Source organism: Artibeus jamaicensis, unplaced genomic scaffold (genome assembly GCF_021234435.1).
Source record: "Artibeus jamaicensis isolate MK-2021 breed Jamaican fruit bat unplaced genomic scaffold, CSHL_Jam_final contig_47, whole genome shotgun sequence".
NCBI classification, from domain to species: Eukaryota; Metazoa; Chordata; class Mammalia; order Chiroptera; family Phyllostomidae; genus Artibeus; species Artibeus jamaicensis.
This window is the reverse complement of record NW_026521848.1, coordinates 438,604-464,950: the sequence shown is the minus strand read 5'-3', so window position 1 is coordinate 464,950 and position 26,347 is coordinate 438,604. Positions and strand designations below refer to the sequence as shown.

Here is a 26,347-nt window from a genome sequence, read left to right as displayed (position 1 = left end):
TCAGGGAATCCAAGGCACCAGTTTATAATCATACAGACCAGGTGGCTGTGGGATGAGAAGGTAATTTGAAATTGGAAAGAAAAGAGGAAGGGGTAGGAGGACAATGACTGGGTACACCTATGGTCTGCAAGGTGGACCTCCAAAATATCATGCTGAGTGAAAGAAGCCAGTCACAAAGGCCACATATTGTGTAATTTCTTTTTATGAAACATTCAGAAAAGGTAAAGTACAGACACAGAAAGCACTAAACTATATTACTTGTGAAAATTGTTGGGGTTTTTTTTGTTCTCTGAATTACTTTAATTTAAAAATATATGAGTGGGAGAAACTTTTTGAAGAGTTTGAGTTTTAGAGCCATGGAGACTGAGTGTAAATTCCCCCACTCACTAGCCATGTGACCTTGGACAACTGACACAATTGCCTGACCTTTTTAACTCACATGTGCAATAGACATGATTATTGTACTCATCATATGGGGCTATTGGTAGTGGGATTCAAGTGAGATCATGTATGTACAGATCATGGAGCATATGAAGTTGCTAAATGGAGGCTGTGCCTGTTCTAAGGAAGGGAGAAGTCACTCAGGGTGAGCAGTAGCCTGGGAAGCAGATCTGCAGAGAGATCCTGAGCTGAGTTCCCCCTTTCAGCCTCTAGTTTCTATATATACACCACTTCTGGAATTCTATTAACAGGGCAAAGGAAAATGCCTCCTGTCACACACACACACACACACACACACACAAAACAAATGCCTCCCTTGAGTCTTTAAAAGAGCTGCAGCATGATGGGAGGAGATGAAACACAGCAATGACTTTCTCATGGAGGTGCAAAACAAGGGTGGGGAAGGATATTGGCTTGCAGCAGATCTCTCAGATGCAGAACATGAACAGAAGCAGGAGACATTCCTTGCATGGGTGGGGATACATGACCATGGAATTCTTTGATCTGCTTTCTTCAACTCAGCGGGACAGGAAGCGGATCTGGTACACAGGGGGCACTTTGCCCACTCCACACTCCTGGGGTGTGAGGTCAATATCTTCGGGGGCCATGGGACTGGCCACAGAGAAATTCTGAAGGATGGTGGTGAAGAAGAGGAATAATTCTGCACGGGCAATGCCTTCACCAAGACAAACGCGCTTCCCTGTGGGTACAGAGGATCACCAGTGTGAACCCAGAGTGGATGCACATTCTTTGCCCAAAGCCCAGTCACCTGTGTCCATTGCAACTGGTTTACATGAGTAGCCCTTCACCTGCAATTCAGGTTCGACTTTTAGGGAGTTTCCAATCCTCTGAAACCAGGTGCAAATCTTTGATGCCTATTTTTCCAGGATGAAGGTTGTAGCTCCCAAAGGTTCATTTGGACTCACAGAGTCTAAGGACGATCATCTGGTTGGATGTGTGTGTTATGCACAACTCCACATGTGTAGATGTGTGCATATTTCTGACAACCATTACAGAACTGTGATCTTAAAGAAGCTAATATTTGTAAAAATTCTTAGAAGAGCACCTAGTCCATGCTAAAGATCCTATAGGTGTAGTTGGTAGTTTGTGTTCTTTTTCTGGGTGTATGCAGTGGGGAGTGTGGGATGAGTGTCTGACACTGCATGTGATTGTCTCTCTCTGGGTTTTCTTCTTTTATTTGTTTTCCACTACAGTTGCCATTCAACATATTTTATATTAGTTTTGAGCTTACAGCATAGAGATGAGACATATATATAATTTACTAGATGAACCCATAAGTCTACTACCCATCTGACACCATACATAATTATTACATCATTGACTATTCCCTATGCTGCACTTTACATCCTCATGACTATTTTGTAATCACCATTTTCTACTTCTTACTCACTTCAACTTTTTCACCCTGTCCCCCAAGCCTCCTCCCCTCTGTCAATCATCAGTTTGTTTTTTTAATTAAAATTTTTTCATTTATTTTAAAAATTATTTTACTGTTTTTCAGTTACAGTTGTCTGCACTTCCCCCCCAATACTCCCCCTGCAGCCAAACCACCTCCCTCCCTTGCTTCCTCCTTCCCCCTTGATTTTGTCCACATGTCCTGTAGAGTAGTTCCTGAAAACCCTTCATCTATCCCTATCCCTCTGGCTATTGTTAGATTGTTCTTAACTTCTTTCCCCTATACCTCCGGCTATTGTTAGATTGTTCTTAACTTCAATGTCTCTGGTTATCTTTTGTTTGCTTTTTTCTTTTGTTGATTATGTTCTAGGTAAAGGTGAGATCATATGGTATTTGTCCCTTACTGCATGTCTTATTTCACTTAGCATAAGAGCCCTAAAACACCAATTCAGAAGAACTTATGCACCCTATTATTCATAGCAGCACAATTTACAATAGCCAAGTGCTGGAAACAACCTAAGTGCCCATCAGTAAATGAGTGGATCAAAAACCTATGGTATGTTTACACAATGGAATACTATGAAGCAGAGAGAGAGAAGGAGCTCCTACTCTTTGCGACAGCATCAGTTTGTTATGAGCCTGTTTCTTATCTCAGCTTTAAGAAAAGATGCATATTTTACATAAATTTTTAAATGGGACATATGCACGTGAGTTGGCTTCTATGGCTTCCTTCAGATTCTCGGAGGTATAAGCCTCTCTCCCAATAGGCAACAACTACTGGCTTGGAAAGAAATGAGGGCAAAGGGAGCCAGAAAGCTCAGGTAGAGACACTAAGAGTCTCCTCCATTACTTCATTGGTTCTTAATCTGCAAGCTGATAACCTGGGAAAGCCTTTTCAAGGATGGGTTTCCAAGCACTTTCTAAACCTTTCAAGTTGTTAGACATTGTAACTATGCAGATGTATCTGGGGAAGGGTTCACATTATTGACACATCCAGAAGTTAGGGGACACAAGCTAGAAGTCCTTGGGTCAGGGCTATGGCATGGTCCTTATCCTGTAACTGGCTCCGTTACCCATATCTTTCTTGAAAAGCTGGTTATCTCCCTCCCACTCTATCCTCCCCATCCCTGGGATGTCTTTTGCACATCTTTCTGTAGATCTTTGGCTCTAATACCTTTTTGACCAGGTTTGTCTTTCTTTCTGCCCATGGCAGTTGGCCTCAGTCTTTTTTTTTTTAATTCACCTCCTGACAGGCAGCCTTTTGTCTTCTAAAATTTGTCTTCTTTTTTCAATCTTGTTTGAATTCTTGACTCATTTGGGAGCTGATTGTGTCTGCAATTCACTCCTCATTTTTATCTCCCCCTATGATCCCTTTCCCCTTTTCTACTGATTCTTTCTCTCTACTTATGATACTGTTTTCCCCTACTCTATATGCTATAGGGTATAGGAGTAGGAATACTCCTACTCCTACATCCTACAGACAAGGGTAGAAATAGCAGAGTAGAATATAGAGTATATCCTACTCTGCTATTCTCTTTCTTCATCGTCTTTTCCCCTCCTCTCCTCCTTCTTCTATTGTCTCACATTCACCCTCTGTCTATTTTTGCCATTCCCCCCCATATATTCCTTTTTGTAATGCCTCTTTGGCCTGCTGTGTTTCTCATGCACTGTATCCTGATATGTCTGTCTGTCATTATCTCTCTCCATTTCTGCATCTCTCTAAACTTAGGACAACTATTGAATGGAGGAATCAACCCTCTCCCCACCACCCACATGTCTCCCAACTCTCACTTCAGATAAAGTGAGGGAGGAGGCCATGACACTAGGCAGAGCCAGGGGCCCTGGGTCACTAAAGTTGCTGAGAAAACATAAGACTGGAACCTTCATTCTGGAGTTTTCCTTTATCCCCAAAAGTGAGGACACTGGGCTTGGGTTTTCTCTAGATGTGGCCAAAGAGTGCAGAATGAAGATAGAGACCAGACATGTCAAGGCACTCCCCAGCTCCCAACGCCAACAGGATAAATCCAAGCTCTGCAGAGCTATCAAAGTACTTCAGCTGAGCCTTTCACCCTTATCTCTGCTTGTAATCCACAACCAAGGCCCCCTGGGCCCCTCTAGCTTCTCATATGTGCATGCTGTGTCCTCCTTCAGGCTTTGCCCTTGCTCTTCCCTCTGTCTGGAACACTCCAGTGGCTGATGGATACTCAGCCATGTGGTCTTAGCATAGAACTCAGTGTTTCAGGTAAGTTTTTCTTCACTGAGATGGTTCTGTACTTTTCAATTTTGTACTCTCAAAGCCTCCTTCAGAGCACTTTTGACAGTTAGGATTAATTATAATGATAATAATTGCCCCCCAAAAGCACTTACTGTGTGCTATGTAGTTCTAAGCACATTGCAGGTATTAATTCCTATGATTAGTTATTATAATGTGGCCATGTAATGAATGTCCATGTCCCATGCTGGAATGTAAATTATTTCTTGGGGAAGGATCTGTGTCTATGACTTGTCTGATGCATTATTTTAGCCCCCAGTAGTCATGGGACTCAAAGTATGGTGCTCAATGTGTATCTTACACAAGAGATATAGACAGGTTAACATACTTTCCCAAAGTCCAGCATACCAAGGTGTGAAATTGGCTTGTAACGGCACTCTTACCTTTTTAAAGGTCATATTGATTATGGGAAAGGTCAATAAAGGAAAAGTAACCGGCATGTGCTAACTGTTCAATAAATAAAAACCTCTCCTAAATGAGAGAAAACACCTGCACTCTGGTGTCTGGGGAAGTGAGTGCAGATCCAACTCACCTGTGGAGAAAGGAATAAAAGCTTCATTCTTCTTTAGTGCCCCAGTGGCATCCAGAAAGTGGTTAGGGTTGAAGGCGTCTGGTGTGTCAAAGTAACGTGGATCAAAGAGAGCTGAGTTCAGGATGGGAAATACTTCCGTGCCCTGAAATATTCACAAGATCAAAAACATTGCCATTCCCTTCCCTACCCAACTTGAAAACAGTGTGAAACAACAGGCCCTAGTGATAAAACAACAACAGGTCAAGAATGGAGATTAAGAGAACCCGGGATCCCACACAGGAGAGATATGTTTGCCTGGTTGGCCTCACCTTTGGGATGATATAACCTCGGAACTGAGTGTCTTTGGTGACAATATGGGGAACGCCAATGGGGAGGAGATCTCCAAATCTCTGAATCTCATGAATGACTGCTTCAGTGTATGGCATTTTGGCTCTGTCATCGAGGGCTGGAGGACGATGTGAGCCAATCACCTGATCAATCTCCTTGTGGACTTTCTCTGTACAGAAGAGTGGGACAAATGAACCTCATGTAAAGGGGTAATCCAGCAGAGATACTGCTTTCTATGTGGCAATGAGCCAGGAAAAAATACAGTAAAGTATTAGATCACTGACACTTAAAACAACCAGTTTGGGGTGGACAGAGCAGAAGAGAAGTAACAAAAAATTCTCATTTTTTCACTTCTGGTCAAGATGACAGCATAGGTAAACATGGCTCACTTCCTCATATGACCACATCAAAATTACAACTAAATTATAGAACAACCATTACTCAGAACCAGCAAAAATTGAATGGAAATCCAACAACTATGAATTTAAAGAAATGACTTTCATCTAGATTGATAGAAGTGGCAGAGACACAAAATGGGCTGGTTTGGTGGATAAAAATTTGGGAGAAGCATCTTGGGAGTGAGGAGTCCCAGGCACACATGAGGCCACCCAGCCCAGTATACCAGTGCCAGGAAGATAGGGCCCCATAACTTCTAATACAAACACCAGCAAGGATTGAGTTAGTAGGAAAAAAATGCTGGAACCCTAAGCAGTTCATCTTAAAGAATCCACACACGAACTTACTCAGACTCACTCCATCTGAACTCCAGCACTGGGGCGGAAGATTGAAAGGCACCAGTGGCATACAGGGAAAACTGAAGTGGCCAGCATCATTGCAAAAGCTACAGAATAGCTTTCTCCCAGACAGAAAAGCAGGCAGAGCAACAGAGTTGGCAGGCCATATCTGAGATTTCACCAACCTGGCTAACACTATTTGCCCACCCTAGATATCCTCAGAGGCTCCCTCACACCCAACATACAACTGCAAACAGCAGCTTATCCACACGAATGGCCAGTCTAGGTTCAAACTTCACAACTTCCTAAATCCTTTCAAACAAGCAACAGCTAGCCTCAATGAGTCCCCAGCCTCCAAACCTCTTGCTAAGTGGCCTCAGGACCTGCACTAGGAGTAGCCAGCCTAGATTCACAGTGTGGCATCTCTTGGGAGTCTACAAGCCCAGCACAAGTAGAAGCCATCTCAGATTGCTCCGTAGCTCAGGCAGGGTGGTCCCAGGCCAAACATAGGTGGGCGCTGACATCGGCTTGTACCACATGGGAAGCCCCAGGGCCAGCATACCAGGTGGACAGTCACAGACCACTTTGGAGCACCATCACCCAGCCCCTGAACTGCTGGTCCTCCATACAGGGTGAAAGGTGATGGTCAGTGGTCACAGCTAATGCTTGCAAATGACTGGCCTGGGTAAATCCCTCCCATTAACCTACCAACACCAACTAGTGCTCAACTACAAGATGAGGGTGTACTCATCCCATATGAAGGGAACAACTTGAGGACCCAGCTTAAATGACAGGAGAGGCTGCATCACAGCAGCTCTACCTAATGCATAAAAACAGACACTGTGAGGCTGCCCAAATGAGAAGACTAAGAAACATGGCTCAAATAAAACAACAGATCAAAACTCCAGGAAAACAACTAAACAAAATAGAGATAAGCAATCTCTCAGATGCAGAGTTCAAAACATAAGGATACTCAAGGAACTTAGTGAGGACCTCAACAGCATGGAAAAAGATCCAGTCAAAAATGAAGGACGCACTTATTGAAATAAAAAACAATTTATAGGGAAACAACAATACAGTGGATGAAGCCAAAATCAAGTCAATGATTTGGAACACAAGCAACTAAAAACCAACCAATCAGAACAGCAACAAGAAAAAAAGAATACCAAAAAAAAATGAGGATAGTATAAGCAGCTTCTGGGACAACTTCAAGCATTCCAATATTCACATAGGGGTGCCAGTAGAAGAAGAGGAAAAGCAAGAAATTGAAAACTCATTTGAAAAAATAATGAATGAGAACTTCCCTAACTTGGTTAAGGAAATGGACATGCAGGTCCAGGAAGCACAAAGAGTCCCAAACAAGATGACTGCAAAGAGGTCCATGCCAACACACATCATAATTAAAATGCCAAAGGCTAAAGGTAAAGAGAGAATCTTACAAGCAGCAAGAGAAAAGCAGTTAGTTACCTACAGGGGAGTTCCCATAGCACTGTCAGCTGATTTCACAAAAGAAACTTTGCAGTCTAGAAGGGACTAGCAAGAAATGTTCAAAGTCATGAACAGCAGGAAACTATAGCCAACATTGCTCTACTCGGCAAAGCTATCATTTAGGATCAAAGGGCAGATAAAGAAAGAGCTTCCCATACAAGAAAGAGCTAAAGGAGTTCATCATCAACAAACCATAATTACATGAAAATTAAATGGATTTATTTAAGAAAAAGATCAAAATTATGAGCAATAAAATGGTCATAAATACATATGTGTCAACAATTGAATATAAAAAATAAACTAAACAAACAAGAAGAACGAGACAGAATCCTGGATACAGAAAGTGTTTTGACAGTTGCCAGATAGGAGGGAGGTGTGGGGGAATGGGTGAATTGCTGAGGGGATTAAGAAGTACACATAGGTAGGGACAGAATAGCCATGGGGATGTAAATTACAGTATAAAAAATAGAGTAACCAAAGAACTTATACGCATGACCCATGGACATGTACAATAGTAGGGTACTTGCCTGAGAGAGAGGCAGATGCTGGGTGGAGGGAAACCAAGGGGTAAAATTAGGACAACTGTACTAGCATAATCAATAAATTGTAATAAAAATAAAAATAGAGAATTTTCACTTTTTGAAGAAATATAATGAATGTTATAGACTTTTTCCTCACATGCACAGGAAAACACAGTTGCACACACACACACAACACATTTTTTTTTACCTGTTCTTTTTTTTTTGGTTATTTTTTAAAATTTTTTTATTGATTATGCTGTTACAGTTGTTCTATTCCCCCCTTCATTCCCCTCCACCCTACCCCCCATCCTCACCGTTACCCCCCTTTAGTTTATGACCATGTGTCTCAATTCCTTTAGATTCTATATTTCCCATGCTATTCTTGCCCCCCCCCCCATCTATTTTCTATCTACTGTCTATGCTACTTATTTTCTGTACCTTCTCCCCCCTTCTCCTCCTCCCACTCCCCTGTTGCTAACCTTCCTTGAGATCTTCATTTCTATGTTTCCACTCCTGATCTAGCTGTCCTTTTAGTTTGCTTTTGTTTTAGGTGTGGTTGTTAATAACTGAGTTTGTTGTCCTTTCACTGTTCATGTTTCTTTAACTTCTTTTTCTTAGATAAGTCCCTTTAACATTTCATATAAGAAGGGCTTGGTGATCATGAACTCCTTGAATTTGATCTTATCTGAGAAGCACTTTATCTGTCCTTCCATTCTAAATGAAAGTTTTGCTGGATAGAGTAATCTTGGTTGTAGGTCTTTGGATTTCATGACTTGGAGTACCTCTTTCCAGCCCCTTCTTGCCTGTAAGGTCTCTTTTGAGAAATCTGCTGACAGTCTGATGGGGACTCCTTTGTAGGTGACTGTCCCCTTAGCTCTTACTGCTTCTAGGATTCTCTCCTTCATTTTAATTTTGGCTAATGTAATGATGATGTGCCTTGGTGTGTTCCTTCTTGGGTCCAACTTCTTTGGGACTCTCTGAGCTTCCTGGATTTCCTGGAAGTCTATTTCCTTTGCCAGATTGGGGAAATTCTCCTTTATTATTTGTTCAAATAAGTTTTTCACTGGTGGCTGTTCCTCTTCCCCTTCTGGTACCCCTATAATTCGGATGTTGGAGCGTTTAAAGGTGTCCTGGAGGTTCCTAAGACTCTCCTCATTTCTTTGAATTCTTGCTTCTTGACTCTTTTCTGTTTGGCCATTATTTGCTTTCTTCTGGTCCACTCCATTGATTTGAGTCCCAGTTTCCTTTTCATTGCTATTGGTGTCCAGTGCAATTCCATTCATTTCAATTAGTTTCACCTTCATATATTTGTCTAATTTGTGGCTATAATCAACCAGTTCTGTGAGGATCCTGATGACCAGTGTTTTAAACTGTGCGTCTGAGAGTTTCGCTATTTCTTCAACGCTTAGATCTATGGGCTCTGGGGCTTTGAGATCTTGCGACATTTTTGGTCTGTTCTGGCCCTTTAAGTGTGAGAAGCAGTGCCTTGGACTCCCAGGTCGCTGGGTTGTGACGCTTTGTGTGTGGGCGTGGTCAGAGCGGGGAAATGGCGGCACCCTCTGCTGTTTCTCACAGCTGGGTGAGGATTAGCGTCTTGGGTGGTTCACCTGGGCTGGGCCACTCAGAGTCGCTGGGTTATGATGCTGTATGTGGAAGTGGGGTCAGAGCAGGGAAATGGCGGCGCCCTCCACTGCCGCTCGCCTCGGGGACCCACTGGGCCCTGGTCCAACTGCCCACTCCCTCGTCTGTCTGCCCGCGCACAAATGCGCGACCACAGTCAACACTCAGCACCGCTCCCCCGCTGTCTCCCCCGTGGTCGCTCGCCTGGTGGCTCGCTCGGTCGCTCACTAGGTCCAACCCTGCACCTGGATTCCGTGCGTCTGGATTCTGTGCCTGAGTCCGGCTGACCGAGACCTCCTGTGCAATCCCGCTTCACCAGTGGCTGGTTTCGCCCCTTACCGGTCAGGCTGAAGAATTTGTTGTTAACGGATTTCCGAAAAGTTCAATTTTCCGTGTTCTGGCTGTGTTTTCTGTTGCTAATATTTAGTTGTCTCTAAACTTGGTTGTGTGAGAAGGCACGGCACATCCACCTATGCCTCCATCTTGGCGGAAGTCCTCCACAACACATTTTTGCATAAAATTTCAGGTTGAGAACTCAAGGCTATAAAACTGTCAAAATTTTTTTCTCAAAGATAATTAGAAAATTAACTAATATTTATTGTGCATATTGCGAATGAAGCCCTGTGCTAGGTCCTCAGGAATATAACAGTGGAATAGATCAATAGGTTAACCCACTAGCAACTAAATAAATAATTTAGTATATCAATCAATCAATTCATAAATGAAAAGACTGATGAATGGAAGAACATTAATGAATGAATATTATTTCTCAATAGGTGAATTTATAAATCATTAATTAATAAATGATCCATATACAAATAAATAAATGAATGTGATTAACCAATAAGTCAAATGAATAAAATTAATGGATGGGTAGATTTGCAGAGGAATACGTGAACAAATATATTAAAGAAATAGGTAGATAAAGTAGTGAACGAATGACACTTTGATATTAGATAAATAAAAATGGATCACTGAGTGAATTATTAAATTAACAAATAAAGGGGTAGAAACCTTAAGGAGGAATTGAAAGGCTGACTGATGGATGGATTAAGAAATGAAACGTAGTTCATAGAAGGACAAGTAGATGCATGACTGAATGAATGGATAAGTAATGAATCAATGACAAATACTTCACTGAATCAACCAGTGCGTCAAAGGATCAACAGGAGACTCAATCTAAATAAAGAATGGGAGTGTAAGTTCTTGGGTGAATCATAGATAAAAGAATCTGACTATATTAGATCCATTAATGGATAAAAGCACAGACAGATGAATGTGTAGGTGGGTGGGTGGGTGGATGGGTGAATCTTTAAGTGATCAGCAAAAACAGGAGAATAGATTGACAGATTCTTCATTAATCCATCCACCAACAGGGGTGACTGTTTTCAGGTCATTCAAACCTTCAGTATTTCTGATTCAAGTGTTTCTCATTTAGAAAAGACCCCTACCACATTTCTGCAACCAAAAAGAGATCAGAGGACCCCTCCTCCATTGGCTGTCCCCAGCATGCCCACCTGTGATGTGTGGGTATTTGAGTAAGAGCAGGAATCCATAGCGGAGGGTGGTGCTGGTGGTCTCTGTGCCCGCGAAAAAGAGACTAAGCATAGTGTTCATGAGGTTCTGCTGGTGGAACTCGCTCTCTGGGTTGGATTTCTCCTAGGTTCAGAGGTGCAAATTTTGCATCATGGGAGGTTGGAACCTTGCTGCATGCACATTTTGGGGTTGCCCTCCACTAGTTTCTCAGCCTCTCACACCATCTGGCCCATTTTACTTTTGCTCTGTCTTCTGCATGTCCATCCACACATCTCTATCTCTGTCTCTAAGTCTCTCTTCACTCTGGCTCTATTTCAATACATTTTTTCATCTCTTTGGTGTGTCAGTCTCACTTTATCTCCCAGACTCTTTCTTCCTCTGTGGCTCTTTTCCCCCATTGCCACATTTTTGTTCTTTGTCTTATATTATTTCTCCCTCCCCCTCCCCCCTTCTCCCCTCTCTTTCTTCTCCTTCTCCTCCTCTCTCTCTTCCCCCTCGCTGCCTTCCTCCCTTCCTGCCCCCTCTCTAGTTTCTCCTTCTTTTATCTCCCCTACATTTCTTCCACATCTCCCCTCCCTTTTCCTAATCTTCCCTCTGAATCCTCTGTTCTTTCATTCCCCCTTCTTTTTTCTCATTGCCCCACCATCTTTTCATTTCTCCCACTCTCTCCCACTCCCTCTCCAAGCCCTACTTTGTCCATGCGGAGCAGGTAGGCATCAATGAAGTCCCGGGGGGCGCTGGGGTCCAGAGTCTCTCTGTGCTTCTTCACACTGCGTCCAATGAAGTCTTTGACTTCCTGCAGGTTTTTATAGACTTGCCTGTGTGTGCCGGGAAAGTACTTCAAAATGTCAGAGAAGAACTCAAACAGCTGTGGGAGACAAGGGGCTATGAGGTCCTCCTGTGGCTGAGCTACTGGGCCACAGGAAAAGACAGCCCTCCTAGGCCCTAATACTTCTGCTAGAGGGAAATCTCTGTCTCACTGTTTCTTTCTCTCTGTCTCTCTCTCCCTCTTTTTCCCTCTCTCTCTCTCACATTCTTCTCAGCTCTGTCTCACATCATTTCTTTATCACTGTCCCTTTCAGTTTTATTTTCTCTCTTCTCTATTTTCCTCTCCTCCTTCTCTCCCTCCAATTCTTTATTTCTGCCTCCTCCATCACTCTCCTTCCTTTCTTTTAGTCCTCAGCCCCTATCTCACCATCTCTTTTTCCCTCCAGGTGTCTGTACCCTCCTTTCCCCCTGTTGTTCCTGGCCTTCTTCCAACCTTAAGTTGCATTTTTTGGACCCCAAATCAGATTCTTTCTCCCCCCTTTCCTGGATGGCCACCTCCTCCACACCATTCCCCACCCTCTCCCTGACCTGGCTGGAGAAAGAGCTGATGAGTGTAAAGGACTTGTAGAACATGTCCAGAAGCTTCACAAACTCAGGGTCTCTGTAATCAAAGCGTTTTCCTAAGATAATGGAGCAGATGATGTTGGCAGTGATGTGTTGAAAGATGGTGGTGGGGTCCTGGAGAGCTCCTAGAAGAAAGAGGAGGCATGTCGGGGGACACAGACAGAAATGCCCATCTTTGTGTGACTGTTCTCCATCACTTAGAAATGATATTTTTAAAAAGCAGGAATAATAACAGCTGGCACTCACTAGCCCAGATGATGGGCCAGGTCCTAGTTGAAGCACTTCCCATATTTTTTTCATTTAATTCTCCCCTCAACTCTGTGAGGAAGGTGCATTATCCCCATTTCACAGAAGGACAAACAGAGAGATTAACTAATTTGACCAGGGTTGCCCAGCCACTCATTGCTAGGCCCAAGATACAGACCCAGGTAGTTCAGCTACAGAGGCTCGAGGCTGGGGCCCTCTCAGGCCCCAGCTCTGACTGAGAGAGAAAGTACAGTTAAGACCCAGGGGCAAGAGTACAGTGCAGGTATTTAATCAATTGAGTGTACATATTTAAAAGCTCTGCTCTCCTGCCCCTTTTGAGTGTACATATTTAAAAGCTCTGCTCTCCTGCCCCTTTTCTGACTGTTCCCTTACTTCTTTTGTTCACCTCTAGGGATCTGTGATCTTTGGGAAAATGTTTTGCACTTGCTAACTAATCTCTGTGTATACCAGGCCAACCCCATTGGAGGGAGACTGGGCTCTGGGCTCAGGAGCATCAGGTCATTGGGTGGGTGCAATCTCTCTCTGTGAGTCTCACCTGTCCATCTCTTGTTCCTCTGTAGATGCTCTCCTGAGCCTGCTGGTCTCTAATTTTCTCAGCCTTTGTTTCCTTCTGCCTCACCCATTCTCTTCTACTCTCCGTCTCTGTGTCTTTCTTTGCTTTGGTCCCTCCATCTCTGACTCCTCCTTCTGTGTCTCTATGTCTGCATCAATCTGTTTCTTCCTGTTTTTCTCTAGTCCCTCTGTCTCCTTTCCTCCTTGTGTCTTTGCCTCTGCTTCTCCCTCCCAACCTCTACATTTCTATCTTTCAATCTTTTGAGAAAAGACCCTGTTGCCTGTATGTCTAACACACACCAATTTTCTGGAGGCTCTAAAAACAACCAGAAGTGCTTCTCTGACAATCCATCCAGCCTGAGAGCAAAAACCCTACTGCCCTCACTGCCAGTTTCTCAACAGTTCACCCAAGAAAAGGAAAACACAGTTCCTTGTCTTCCTGATGTCTGCAGTTTTTCCATTTCTCTCTTGGCTTTCCTTCTTATATAAGTCCTGTTTTTGCCTTTGATAGGTACAATTAATGCATAAATTGTTTTCTTTGAACACAAGTAAATAGCAAGCTAATTTCTAAGTTTATGTCTTTAGAGGTTCTCAACACTATGCACTCCTCATACCTTCTGGTCCCTGTGTCCCTTTCCAACCTGTGGCTATCCATTTCCATGCTCTGTACCCCTGTCCATCTGTCTGGTGATCTCCCTGGCTCTGTCTTTCTCTATCTCTACCTTTCTCTCTGCCCTGTCTTCCTGTTGCTACGAAGCAACAGGCTCACCCTTCTTTCTTTCTTTCCTCCCATCCCCCAGGCTCACCCTGAGATTTCCGCAGCTCCTGCACCAGACACTGGGCCTCCTCCTGAATGCGATCCTCCACACTCCGCTTGCCCATCCCGAAGTCCCTCATGGTGGCCAGAGAGAATCTCCGAAGGACCTTCCAACGTTCCCCATTGGAAAAAATCACACCTGGGATGTAGGCAGGCATGGGTTTCAGAGGAAGTTGCACAAAGACTCTGCATTCCTCTCCACCCCTTATTTGCTCTTCCCAAATCATCTTTCCCAATCCCCATCCTCCATCTCTTCCTGCTGCCTTTCAGACCCTTACCATATCCTTGAAAGACTTGATCAACAACGGCAATTTTGCCCCGGCCAGAAAAGGCCTCAGCTTGGTCCACCAGGGCTTCTCGAATGGCTTCTGTCCCACATAGCATGACCACAGGCCTTGACCCCAGGTACACCGTGAAGACATCCCCGTATTTGTCTCGGAGCTGCCAAGCATACCCACATTATATTTGCAATTACTCAATAAGCATCTCTGTGCCCATCCCAGTTGTAAAACCATTAAAATACATGTAGATTGGTAATAAACTGTCATCTCAAACCCCTCCATTAGAGTATGTTTTCCTTTCCCAGGGCCCAGCAACTAAATGGTTAACCCAGGACCCTGCCAGGGTCTGCATGATTGATCTCAAGCAGTACAGGTGGTTAAATATTTCTAATATCACCTCTGGCCATATCCTGAAGTCTGGTCAGATCTCCCTGGCATCAGAACTAAAGAATCATCTTTTTGCAACCCAATTTCAACATGCTATCTACCTCCTGCCTCAGGATAGTTCCCCAGAACCACCCTGAACAATAGACATGAACAAGAGTGATCATGAGATCTGAAAATTTTATAACATCAGTACAGCCACATTGGAAACAGCTCAGGACTATTTACTGAAGCTGACAGTTCACATGGATACTCAGGGACTCAACAAGTTTCACTTCCAGATACATGTACCAAAAAAATGTGTACTCGGATTCACCAAAAAAAAAAAAATGACAAGAAGGTTCCACTGAAACCTTACAGAAGATAGAGTGATATGTCTATGCCATGGAATACTACACAGCAATAAAAAAGAACAAACCAGTTCTATACCCAACCAGTTTATACCCATGGGTGAAAGTGGCAGGTGTACTGCTGAGTGAAAGAAACTAGACAGAAAAGAGTCCAACATGATAACTCCATTTATAGGAAGTTGAAAAACAGAGAGCATGAACCCATGGTGTCAGGACAATGGGAGGGTAAAGACAGGAAGGGGTTGTGAGTGGGGTATCTGGAAATGGGTGGTGGTGTTACTTATCTGTATGTCAAAAGTGTCAGCCTGAGAAAATTCACTGAGCTGGGCACTTACGATATGTGCATTTCTTATGGTGATGTTAAACTTCAGTGAGAAGTTGAGTTATGATTACAAAAGATTACATTTTTGTGATTTTTATGTAAAATCTTTCATACTAATTTGTGCAAAGACTTCTCATTGGTCTCTCTATCCCCATTCCTGGCCCCTCTACAAACATTTCACCACCTGCCCCACCTGACCATGAAGCCAGAGTAATCCTCTTAACATGTAAATTAATATCACTGACATGCCCCAAATACTTTTGGTGCTTTCACATCATTGAGAATAGAACTGAAGTCTCCACCATGGTCCACATAGACATGCATGATGTGGCCTCATCACCCCTCTGCATCTGCTCCCACTGGCAACTTGGCTAACTCAGATCCTGCCTCCATGGTGTCCCCCCAAGAATGGTGAACCTGATCCTGCTTCAGGGATCTTGCACCAACACCTGCCTCTCTGATGCCTTCCTCCTGCATTTTTCAGGGTCTCTAACCAGAAACAAAACAGGATTGAGTTTTTCCCTCACCACTCAATCTAAAGTAGTTCCTACCACAGTCTAAAATAGCACCCTGTTTTATTTTAATCACAGCTCTTATGTCACTAATATTCTTTATTTGTTTATTTCCTTTTTAATAAATTTGATTGATTGATTGATTGATTGATTTCAGAGAGGGGAAGGAAGGCAAAAAGACAGGGAAAGAAACCTCAATGTGTGGTTGCCTCTCAAGTGTCCCCTACTGGAGACTTGGCCCACACCCCAGGCATGTGCACTGACTGGGAATCAAACCAGCAATCTTTTGGTTCACAGGCCAGCACCCAATCCACTGGCTGGAGCCACACCAGCCAGGTTATTTCTTGATTTCGTATGCCCTACCCAATGCCACACCTAGATATTCCGCATCACTCAGAGGATTCCCAGTAACTTGCTATTGAATGGCTGAATAAATGAATGAGTGGATCAGTATAACTGTCATTCAAGGAGCATTTACTATACCCAGGCTCTATGTAATGTCTCATCTCATCCTCACGACAGTTTTATGGGGGACACATTCTTACTGTCACCATCTCATTTTACAGAAGGGGAAGGAGAGACTCAATGAGCAGCACTCAAGTCTGGAATGTAAGTCCATGCCAGACTCCAGAAAGATATGAGCACATACAGGGGAATAAAGGAGGAATAGTGCCAGCTTCCCCAGCCCATCCCATCATGACACCCAGTAGTTCATGCCCTCTCCTTCCCTCTCTATCTCAATCTCTCTCTCTCTTTGTGTCTCTTTCTCCAGGACTCTCTCTCTCTCTCTGTCTTCCTCTCTGTCTCTCTCTGTCTGTCTCTGTCTTCAAATATGTAATGATAATGGAGACACCTAGAAGATATTTGGAAGGTAAATGTAAAAACTTTAGGGGTCTGAAACTCTGAAAATTTATGCACAAATATGTATGACTACTTGGAGGGAGCCCAAAGCTTTAACGAGACTGTCAAAAATTTAGTGACCCCCCCAAACTACTAGGCAGCTTCCATCTATGAGGACACAGGAGATAGAGCGTGTGGACCCCAGCTTCCCTGCTGATGTCCCAGTTGTGTGGCTGTGGACAGAGACTTCCCCAAGCTAAACCTCACTGTCCTTGCCTCTGAGATGGGAATAGCATCTCACCTAGCCCACAGGGTTGTTGTCAGTGAGACCCGGTGATTTCCACAACAACATAGGTAAATCCTAGCTACATGATTCTGAATGAAGAAACTAATTTACAGGAAATTTACAGGAATTTACAGGAATTTACAGGAAAGCATGCTACCCTGCGGTAAACTGAAGACAACAAGAACAAAGTCCCACATACTGCAGCTACCACATATGTTAGAAACCCTCTCTGTTAAAAGCAAAGGTAATGACAAGCCCAAGATTCAAAAGTGTGATCACCATACTTGTGAGTAAGGGGTGGAGATGGGATTGAAAAGCAAGAGGCAGTTGAAAATTACTATCAGTGTTCCAGTTCTCCCATTGGGAAGTAGATTCATGGTGTGAATTACATTATTAATAAATAAATAAATACATAATAAAACATGAAATCATGCCTGGAAAGCAGTGATGCACAGTCTAGTAAGTACTCCATAGTGTCAGCTATTACATATAGCACATTGATGTTCATTATTAGTAAGCACTCTGTACCTGGTCTCCTGCTCTCCTTCCCTCCTCCCCATTGTCTTGGCACTGGCATGAACCAGCATTTCCTTTCTTTTGTTGACAGAGAAGAAACCTACTTAATGCCACTGTCCCCTATTCTCTCTCTTCCAGGGATAGGCAGGCACCCAGGAACTGAACAGAAGGTAGCAGAAGATGTAAAATTCTACACCCATGGCTCATACACAGACATGTTCATATGCACTTGCCCAATCCAGAGAGTGCCCACCCACTTCCCACTGAGCAAGACACCTCCAAATATCTGACCACCATCCACCATGTTTCAACTATATGCCTCTTACCCACCACCCTTTACACACACCCCTGCCCCGAGCCTGGAAGGATGCCTTCCTTACTCCTTCTGGTGAACAATCCCCAAGTACAGAGACAGGGATCTAGCCTCAGGACCTGCCCACCTCCATCTCACCTTCAGGAAGGATTTGAGTAGACCTCTTCTGTCCAACTGCAGAATGTTCCCCAAGAAGGGCAGAGGGCGGGGGCCTGGTGGAAGACGGCCACGTGCCTTTGGGTGGCCCCTGGCCAGGAGAATCAAGAGGCCTGAGAGGAGAGCAAGGAGGAGGAGGACACTGAGCTCCATGCTCCTAGTCTGACTGCCTTCCAGTTTACTGACGTCTCAGCCTGGGCTTTTTATCCTGAGCCTGCCTCCCCACCCAGTTATATAACTTCATCTGATCCCTGCCTTCTCTGTATCATTGTCCAGGAGCATGAATTTAAAAGTCAGGTTCTCCTGGCTGGTGTAGCTCAGTGGATTGAGCGCGGGCCTGTGAACCAGATAATCACGGTTCAATTCCCAGTCAGGGCAGATACCGGGGTTGCAGGCTGGTTCCCTGCAGGCCAGTTCCTAGCAGGGGACGCATGAAAGGCAACCATACATTGATGTTTCCCTCCCTCTCTCCTTCCCTTCCCCTCTAAAGATAAGTAAATAAAATCTTAAAAAAATAAATAAATAAAATAAAAGACAGGTTCTAATGGAGAGCATTATGTTAAATGAAATAAGCCAGGTGGTCAGGGACAAATACCACATAATCTCACCTTTAAGTGGAACCTAATCAACAAAACAAACATGTAAGCAAAATATAACCAGAGACATTGAAATTACGAACAATCTGACAGTAACCGGAGGAGAGGTGGAAGGGAGTATTGGGGTGAAGGGGGAAAAGGGTTTTCAGGAACAACTATAAAAGATACATGGACACAAGCAAGGGGTGGTGGAACAGGGGAGGGAGATGGGGCATAAATACAGACAACTGTACTTGGAAAACAAAAAAAGATTTTAAAAAAATAAAATAAAATAAAACGTGTTAAAAATTTTTTAAAGAGAGAGATTTTAAGGGGCCCATACTTCCTGCTCAGAATCCTGCTCCCTCCCTACCCCAGCACCTGTTCCGCGTATTTGGGCACAGTTACTGTGGTAATTACCTAGGTCCACAGGAGTGCTTATGTCTATTTTTGTGAGCATGGATGAACAGGCACTGTGGCTTTTTGTGTTTATGCTTCCATGTTTGTTCAAGTGTACTTGCATCTGTGAGTGTGCTTGTCTGATTTTTATGTGTGAAGAGGTGTTTGTATTTTTGTGAAAATGCTGATGTGTTTTGTGTATGAGTCTAAGTGTGCTGATGTATATATTTTTGCATATGTGCGGGCTTTTATGTGTTTAGTTGGACTCATATGTACAGGGATATTTGCTTTTTCACAGAGGTGGTGGTATGTGTCCCTGTGAGTGAGACTGTGTATACTTGTATGTTTGTGCATCTCCCTGTCCCTGTGTTTTTCTAGGGTCTTCATGTGCTCAGTGTCTATCTCCAGACCCCCTTCCTTCACCCTCCTTTCTGTGGCAGCCACAGGTGAGAGTGATGAGAGAAACATTTGGAGTGTGGAGAGACTCAGAACTGGTGAGACTCAGAGGTGGAGGGGGTTGGTGGAGAAAGAGAGACTGAGACCTGGAAGAGGGCACATTTAGGTTCACTGCATCTCTGACTGAACTGACCAGTGCTGGCTGTTCTCTTTCTGCCTTTGGCTCTGTCTTCACTGTGCAGCATGTTTCTCTGGTCCTCTCTGATAATCTGTGTGTATGTCTCTATCGCTTGTAATCTCTCTTTGTCTCAGTGTCTCTCTTTCCCCCTTCACTCTAAGCCCCAGATGTGCAGAGACTGGGTCCAGTTTAATTGATGTCCACCAAGCTGGTGACTGTCTCCATCATTGCTCAGAGCCTCTAGCAGGCTCAGTCCCCAGTTGCCAGATATGTGAATGAGTGCATCCATGTGCACCAGTGGTGGTCTGGGCCTGGCTTCCCACCTCTCTCTGTGTTTTTCCTTTAAAAGGCAATGGAGGTGGGGGAGGCCAGGCAGCACCATTCTTGCCATGTTAGGTCAACCTCTTGCGGGACCCAGGACCCTGATCCTGGCAGTTGAACCATACACCTCTGACACAGGATGAGGGTGCAGAAAATTTTGACCTCTTGAATTCAGATGTGAAGCCTGCACTTTATAACCCTGGAGAGGTGCCAATATGGACTCTGACCCAGGTCCTTGCTCCTACTGTGTTGTACGACCTGGCACCAAGCTTAGGTCCTCATTCCACCCCCAGGAATCACTGACAAAGAGGTATGAAATGCTTTACACAGAGTTAGACACTGAGTCCTACCCTTTGAGGTAGGTATTGTTGTCATCTCCACTTTATAGATGGGGGAGTGAAGCATAGAGCAGTTGAGGATTTTACACAAAGTCATACAGTAGATTAGAGCTGCATTGTCCAATATGGTAGCCACTTGCCACATGTGACTACTTACAATATGGCTACTATTGATGCTGGTCATAGTGCACTCAACTAACACTCAATTGCTGCTCAGTTTAGTAATTGGAAAACTTCTAAGTACATTTGGAAAAACTTGCGTAGGTAAACCTACTTTTTCATGAAATCTAAATACAGATCAAATGTTTCTGGAGAAAAACAGGGTTCTGATTAAGATGTAATATAAGTGCAAAATACACAACAGATTACAAAGACTTATAATGAAAAAAGATATCATGAAAAGCTAGGGCAGATACAGGAAGAAACCCAGAGACAATGAGAAATGAAGAAATAGATATAATAGAAAGGGATATAATATAGGGATGAAGGCATAAAAGGGGAAAGGACAAACAGAGAGAGAGACAAAGGAGCAAGAGAGAGAGGCAGTGCTACAAAGTCACAGGAGGAGAGGGGTGCTGCAGGGGCACAGGCAGGGCTGGTACCTGTACGGGAGCTTGTTTTTATATATGCCAGTGTGTTTGTATTATTTGTTAACAGCTTTACTGAAGTGTAATTGACACACAATAAACTGCATATATTGAAAGTGTACAATTTGATAAATTGTGACATACTGTACACTGGTGAAACCATCATCTCAAATAAAATAATAAACATACCCATTACCACAAAAGTTTCCTCATGCCTTCTGTAATTTCTCTCTTCCCTATTTTCAACTCCCTCCCTAGGCAACCACTGATCTGCTGTTTGTCACTAGAGATGAGCTTGCACTTTCTGAACTTATATTAGTGGAATTATACAGTATGTACTCTTTTTTTTGTCTGCCTTCTTCCACTCAGCGTAATTATTTTGAAGTCTGTGGTAGACTGAATAATGGCCTCCCCAAAGTGCCCTTGTCCTAATCTGCACAACCTGGGAATGCTACCTTACATGGTAAAATGAATTTTGTGAATAGAATGAAATTAAAAATCATCATTTGGGGAGATTATCCTGAGTTATCCAAGTAGGCTAATGATATCATCAAAGAATCTTTATAAGAAGGCAAGTACAATCATACCTCAGTAGTGGTTGACTTCAGAACTCATCAAACTCTGAACTAATCACATTTTGACAAGGAAAAAACTGTTTCAGTACTCATCCCTTGCTCAGGACTCATTGCATTTGCTAGAATTTGCATTGCCCCACAAGAGAAAATGTTTCACCACTCATAGCTTTCTCAGTACTCATCAGTTTTGGCACTAGTCATGAATTCTGGAGCGAATTAAGGACAAGCACCAAGGTACTACTGTATATGAAAATGTGCTCAGCATCACCACTCATCAGAGAAACACATATCGAAACCACAATGAGATATCACAGTATTAAATCACTACAATGTTATATTTCCTGTGCTTTACATTACATCCCCATGCCAGTTATTTTATAACTGAAAGTTTGTACCTCTTTTTCTCTTCTTTTTCATCTATTCCCCACCTTTCTCTCCTCTGGCAGTCATTAGTTTGTTCTCTGTATCTATGAGTCTGTTTCTGTTTGTTTTGTTTTGTTTTACATTTCACATTTCACATATAAGTGAAATAGTAGAGTATTTGTCTTTCTCTCTCTGGTTTATTTCACATAACATGATACCTTCTAGTTCCATTCATGTTGCTTCAAATGCCAAAATTTTATTTTATGCCTGATTAAAATGTATATATCACACCTTTTTTTATCCATTTATCTATTGATAAACACCTAGGTTACTTCTGTATTTTTTCACTGTTGTTAAAGTACGGTTTTCTTCATATTTACCCCACCATGCCCCCCACCCCACCTATCCCCACATCCCACTCTTGAACCTACCCCCTTTGGCATTGTCCATGTGTCCTTAAACATGCTCCCTAATGGCCCTTCATCTATTATCTCTCTCCCCACTACTGTCTGGTAACTGTCAGTTTATTCTTTATTTCAATGTCTCTAGTTGTATTTTGCTTGCTTGTTTGTTCTGTTCATTAGGTTCCTCTTACAGGTAAGATCATATGGTATTTCTCTTTCACAGTCTGGCTTATTTCACTTAGCATAATGCTTTCCAGTTTTATCCATGCTGTCATGAGGAGTAGGAGCTCTGTCTTATACATAGCTTCTGCTATGTAGTATTCCATTGTGTAAATGTACCAAAGCTTTTGGATCCACTCATCAACTGATAGGCACTTGGATTACTTCTAGCACCTGGTTATTGTAAATTGTGCTGCTATGGACATAGGGGTGCACATATTTTTTCAAGTTAATGTTTTCATTTTCTTTGGATAAATGCCCAGAAGTAGAATTGCTGGGTCATATGGTAGTTCTACCCTTAATTTTCTCTTGGACTCTTTGTGTCTCTCTGACTGAGCCACAACACTTCTCTCCTTGTCTTTTTTTATTTGTCTCCCAATGAGTGGCTACCTTTCTGTCATATCTATTTCTCTTATACTCTCCCTCTTTATTGGTATCTGTCTCTTTCTCTAACTCTGAGTTTCAGGAGTATAGAGTCTAGATCAAATTTGATTGATGGCCACTAGTCTCCTATCTTCCCTGGCAGGAATCAGTCCATAACTGCCCAATATATGATAAATATGTCTATGTCTATGTATCTCTGCCCGACTGCCAGCCTCTTTCATTCTCTCTCCATCAAAATGGAAAAACAGCATCTTGCTTGCTAAACTAAACAAACCAATTGCCACCACTAGAGATTTTGATCTATGGGCTGGAAACAGCTGTGTCATCCCACATGCATGGGAGTGATGCAAGGGCAATGCTTTATCTGAATCTGAAAGTCAAAGCTGCCAAACCCAGCCTCAACCCATACTCCTTCCATCCAGGAAGCAGACTGACAATCTTGACATCTTGAATTCAGGGGTGGAATCTGCACTTTTCTAACCTTGGAGAGGTGCCACCATAAACTTTTCTGACTCTATGTCCTGGCTTTTAGTGTGTTGTGTAATATGGCACCCAGTTTGGGTCCTTATTCCAACCCCGGGAATCATGGATAGGGAAGTGTAAAGTGCATTACACTGAACACTCACTTAATCTTCGCCCTTTGAGACAGGTATTTCTGTCATCCCCATTACATAAATGGGTAGAGTGAAGCACCAAGAGGTTGAGACCTTGCCCAAGGTTGCTTAGATATCTAGAGGTAAAAATCAGCGGTCAAACCCAGAGAGTCTAGTTCCAGAGCCTGCCATTTCAACCACTTCACTATGCTGCCTTTCAGGAAGAGAGGTAGAGACACAGAGAGAAACAGCAGAGAATTGGAGGTAGAAAGAAAAAGAGATAGAGAGGGTGCAAGGCAGAAGAGGACTGTAAGTTCTGAGGGAAATGGTTCTAAGGATAAATAAGTCAGAAGGAGTTAAACAAGGGCAAACTGGTTTATTTTCTGCAGTACTTCTCAGAGCATTTAGAATGCTGATATGTTTTGTAAATAACTCACCAAGATGGGAAGGGAGTTGAAAGCAGATTCCAGCCTAGTTGACTTAACTGTATTTGTTTTCCTTTTTTTAAAAAGATTTTATTTATTTATTTTTAGAGAGAGGGGAAGGGAAGGAGAAAGAGAAGAAGAAAATCATCAACATGTGGTTGCCTCTCACATGTCACCAACTGGGGATCTAGCCTGCAACCCAGGCATGTGCTCTGACTAGGAATCAAACCAGTGACCCTTTAGTTCTCAGGCTGGCACTCAATTCACTGAGCTACTCCAACAGGGCCATTTTCTTTTCTTCTTCTTTTTTTATTTTTAATTTTGGAGGACCCATCACCATCCCAGGTCTGTTGGTCCGAGGGAGAACACTCTGGGAAGTGCTAATATGGCAGAATGAAGCACTAATTTTTTTTTCGATTTTAAGTCATTCTTTTATAGCATTTGTTTCTTTTGAAAAGCAATTATTGTCTTTTTTTAAAATTTTAGTTGTTCAAATACAGTTTTCTGCCTTTTACACCCATCCCAACCCACCAACCCAGCCCTCCCCACCTCCCTCCCATGTGCATCCCCGCCTTGTTTTGGTCCATGTGTCCTTTATACTTGTTCCTGCAAACTCTTCCCCTTTTTCCCCGAAATTCCCTCCCCTCTCTCTTCTGGTCACTGTTGACCTGTTCTCTATTTCAGTGTCTCTATTTTTGCTTGTTTGTTTGTTTTGTTGATTAGATTTTTGTTAAAGGTGAGAGCAAGTGGAATTGCTGGGTCAAAAGGCAGGTCCATTTTTATTTTTCTGAGAAAAATCCATACTGTTTTCCATAATGGTTGTACCAGTCTGCAATCCCACCAACAGTGAACTAAAGACCCCTTTTTCCCCACAACCCCTCCAACATTTGTTGTTTGTTGCTTTGTTTATGATAGCCATCCTGACTGGTGTAAAGTGGTATCTCATTGTGGTTTTAATTTGCATCTCTCTGATAGCTAATGATATTGAGCATCTCTTCATGTGTCTCTGAATGTTCTGTATGTCCTCCTTGGAGATGTGTTTGTTCAAGTCCTTTTCCCATTTTCTAATTGGGTTGGGTGTCTTCTTAGAGTGGAGTCGTGTAAGTTCTTTGTATATTTTAGAGATTAAACCTTTGTCTGAGGTATCATTGGCAAATATGTTTTCCCATACAGTTGGTTGTCTTGCTAATTTAATACTGTTTTCTTTAGCCATGCAGACGCTTTTTATTTTGATGAGATCCCATTTGTTTATTCTTTCCTTTACATTCCTTACTCTAGGGGACATATCAGTAAAGAAGTTGCTGCGTGAAATATCTGAGATTTTCTTGCCAATGTTCTCCTCTAGGACTTTAATGGTGTCACGACTTACATTTAAGTCTTTTATCCACCTTGAATTTATTTTGGTGTATGGTGTAAGTCTGTGCTCAAGTTTCATTTTTTTGCATGTAGCTGTCCAGTTCTACCAACACCATTTGTTGAAGAGGCTATCTTTACTCCATTTTATGTTACTGCCCCCTTTGTCGAATATTAATTGACTGTAGAGAGTTGGGTTGATTTCTGGGCTCTCTGTTCTGTTCCATTGGTCTAGGTGCCTGTTTTTATGCCAGTACCAGGCTGTTTTGATTACAGTGGCCTTGTAATACAGTTTGAGATCAGGTATTGTGATTCCCCCCTAGTTTGTTCTTCTTTCTCAAAAGAGCAGCTGCTATCCAGGCTCGTTTATGGTTCCATATAAATTTTCGAAGTGTTTGTTCTATGTCTGTGAAATATGCCATTGGTACTTTAATAGGTATTGCATTGAATCTGTATATTGCTTTGGGTAGTATGGACATTTTGATGATGTTAATTCTTCCAATCCATGAACAAGGTATATGTTTCCATTTGTTTGTGTCTTCCTTGATTTCGTTCTTCAGGGCTGTGTAGTTTTCTGCATACAGGTTTTTTACCTCCTTAGTTAGGTTTATTCCCAGATATTTTATTTTTCTTTTTGCTATATCAAATGGGATTTTTCTCTTATTTCTGCTTCTGCTGATTCACTGTTGGTATACAAAAATGCCTTTGATTTCTGGATATTGACTTTGTAACCAGCTGTTTTGCCAAACTCATTAATTAGTTTGAGCAGTTTTTGGGTAGAGTCTATAGGATTTTCCATGTACACTGTCATGTCATCTGCAAACAGTGACAGTTTTGCTTCCTCCTTTCCTATTTGGATACCTTTTATTTCCTTTTCTTGCCTGATCACTGTGGCTAAAACTTCCAATACTATATTGAATAGAAGTGGTGAAAGTGGACAACCTTGTCTTGTTCCTGATCTTAGTGGAAAAGCTTTTAGTTTTTTCCCATTGAGTATGTTATTGGCTGTAGGTCTCTCATATATGGCCTTTATTATTTTGAGAAATGCTCCCTGTATTCCCACTTTGCTGAGTGTTTTTTATCATAAATGGGTGTTGTACCTTATCAAAAGCTTTTTCCACATCTATTGGTATGATCATGTGATTTTTGTCTTTGCTTTTGTTTATGTGATGTGTTACATTTACTGATTTGTGAATATTGAACCTTCCTTGCATCCCTGGGATGAATCCTACTTGATCATGGTGTATTATTTTTTTGATATATTGTTGGATGCGATTTGCCAATATTTTGTTGAGGATTTCAGCATCTATATTCATCAGCGATATTGGCCTGAAGTTTTCTTTCTTTGTTGTGTCTCTATCT

General features: G+C 42.6%; 1 protein-coding gene across 1 annotated transcript; it reads right to left on the bottom strand.

Moving 5' to 3' along the window:
• Nucleotides 1–242: 242 nt before the first annotated feature.
• LOC119042877 (cytochrome P450 2B11-like) lies at nucleotides 243–18,070 on the bottom strand. The gene is made up of 9 exons (XM_053667564.1): nucleotides 17,858–18,070; nucleotides 14,194–14,356; nucleotides 13,905–14,054; nucleotides 12,244–12,404; nucleotides 11,579–11,755; nucleotides 10,869–11,010; nucleotides 4,970–5,157; nucleotides 4,662–4,803; nucleotides 243–1,141 (listed from the first exon to the last, which is right to left on the bottom strand). Exons 1-9 carry the CDS (start codon nucleotides 18,026–18,028, stop codon nucleotides 960–962), a joined length of 1,476 nt encoding a protein of 491 aa, XP_053523539.1. The 5' UTR covers nucleotides 18,029–18,070; the 3' UTR covers nucleotides 243–959.
• Nucleotides 18,071–26,347: the final 8,277 nt, after the last annotated feature.

Bases quoted from the DNA above. Each gene is read 5' to 3' on its own strand.
- LOC119042877 (XM_053667564.1), bottom strand. From the start codon at position 18,028: ATGGAGCTCAGTGTCCTCCTCCTCCTTGCTCTCCTCTCAGGCCTCTTG. The intron at 14,357-17,857 runs GTGAGATGGAGG...TATGCTTGGCAG, and splicing joins TACTCAAATCCTTCCTGAAG to CTCCGAGACAAATACGGGGA. The intron at 14,055-14,193 runs GTAAGGGTCTGA...CCTACATCCCAG, and splicing joins TCAAGTCTTTCAAGGATATG to GTGTGATTTTTTCCAATGGG.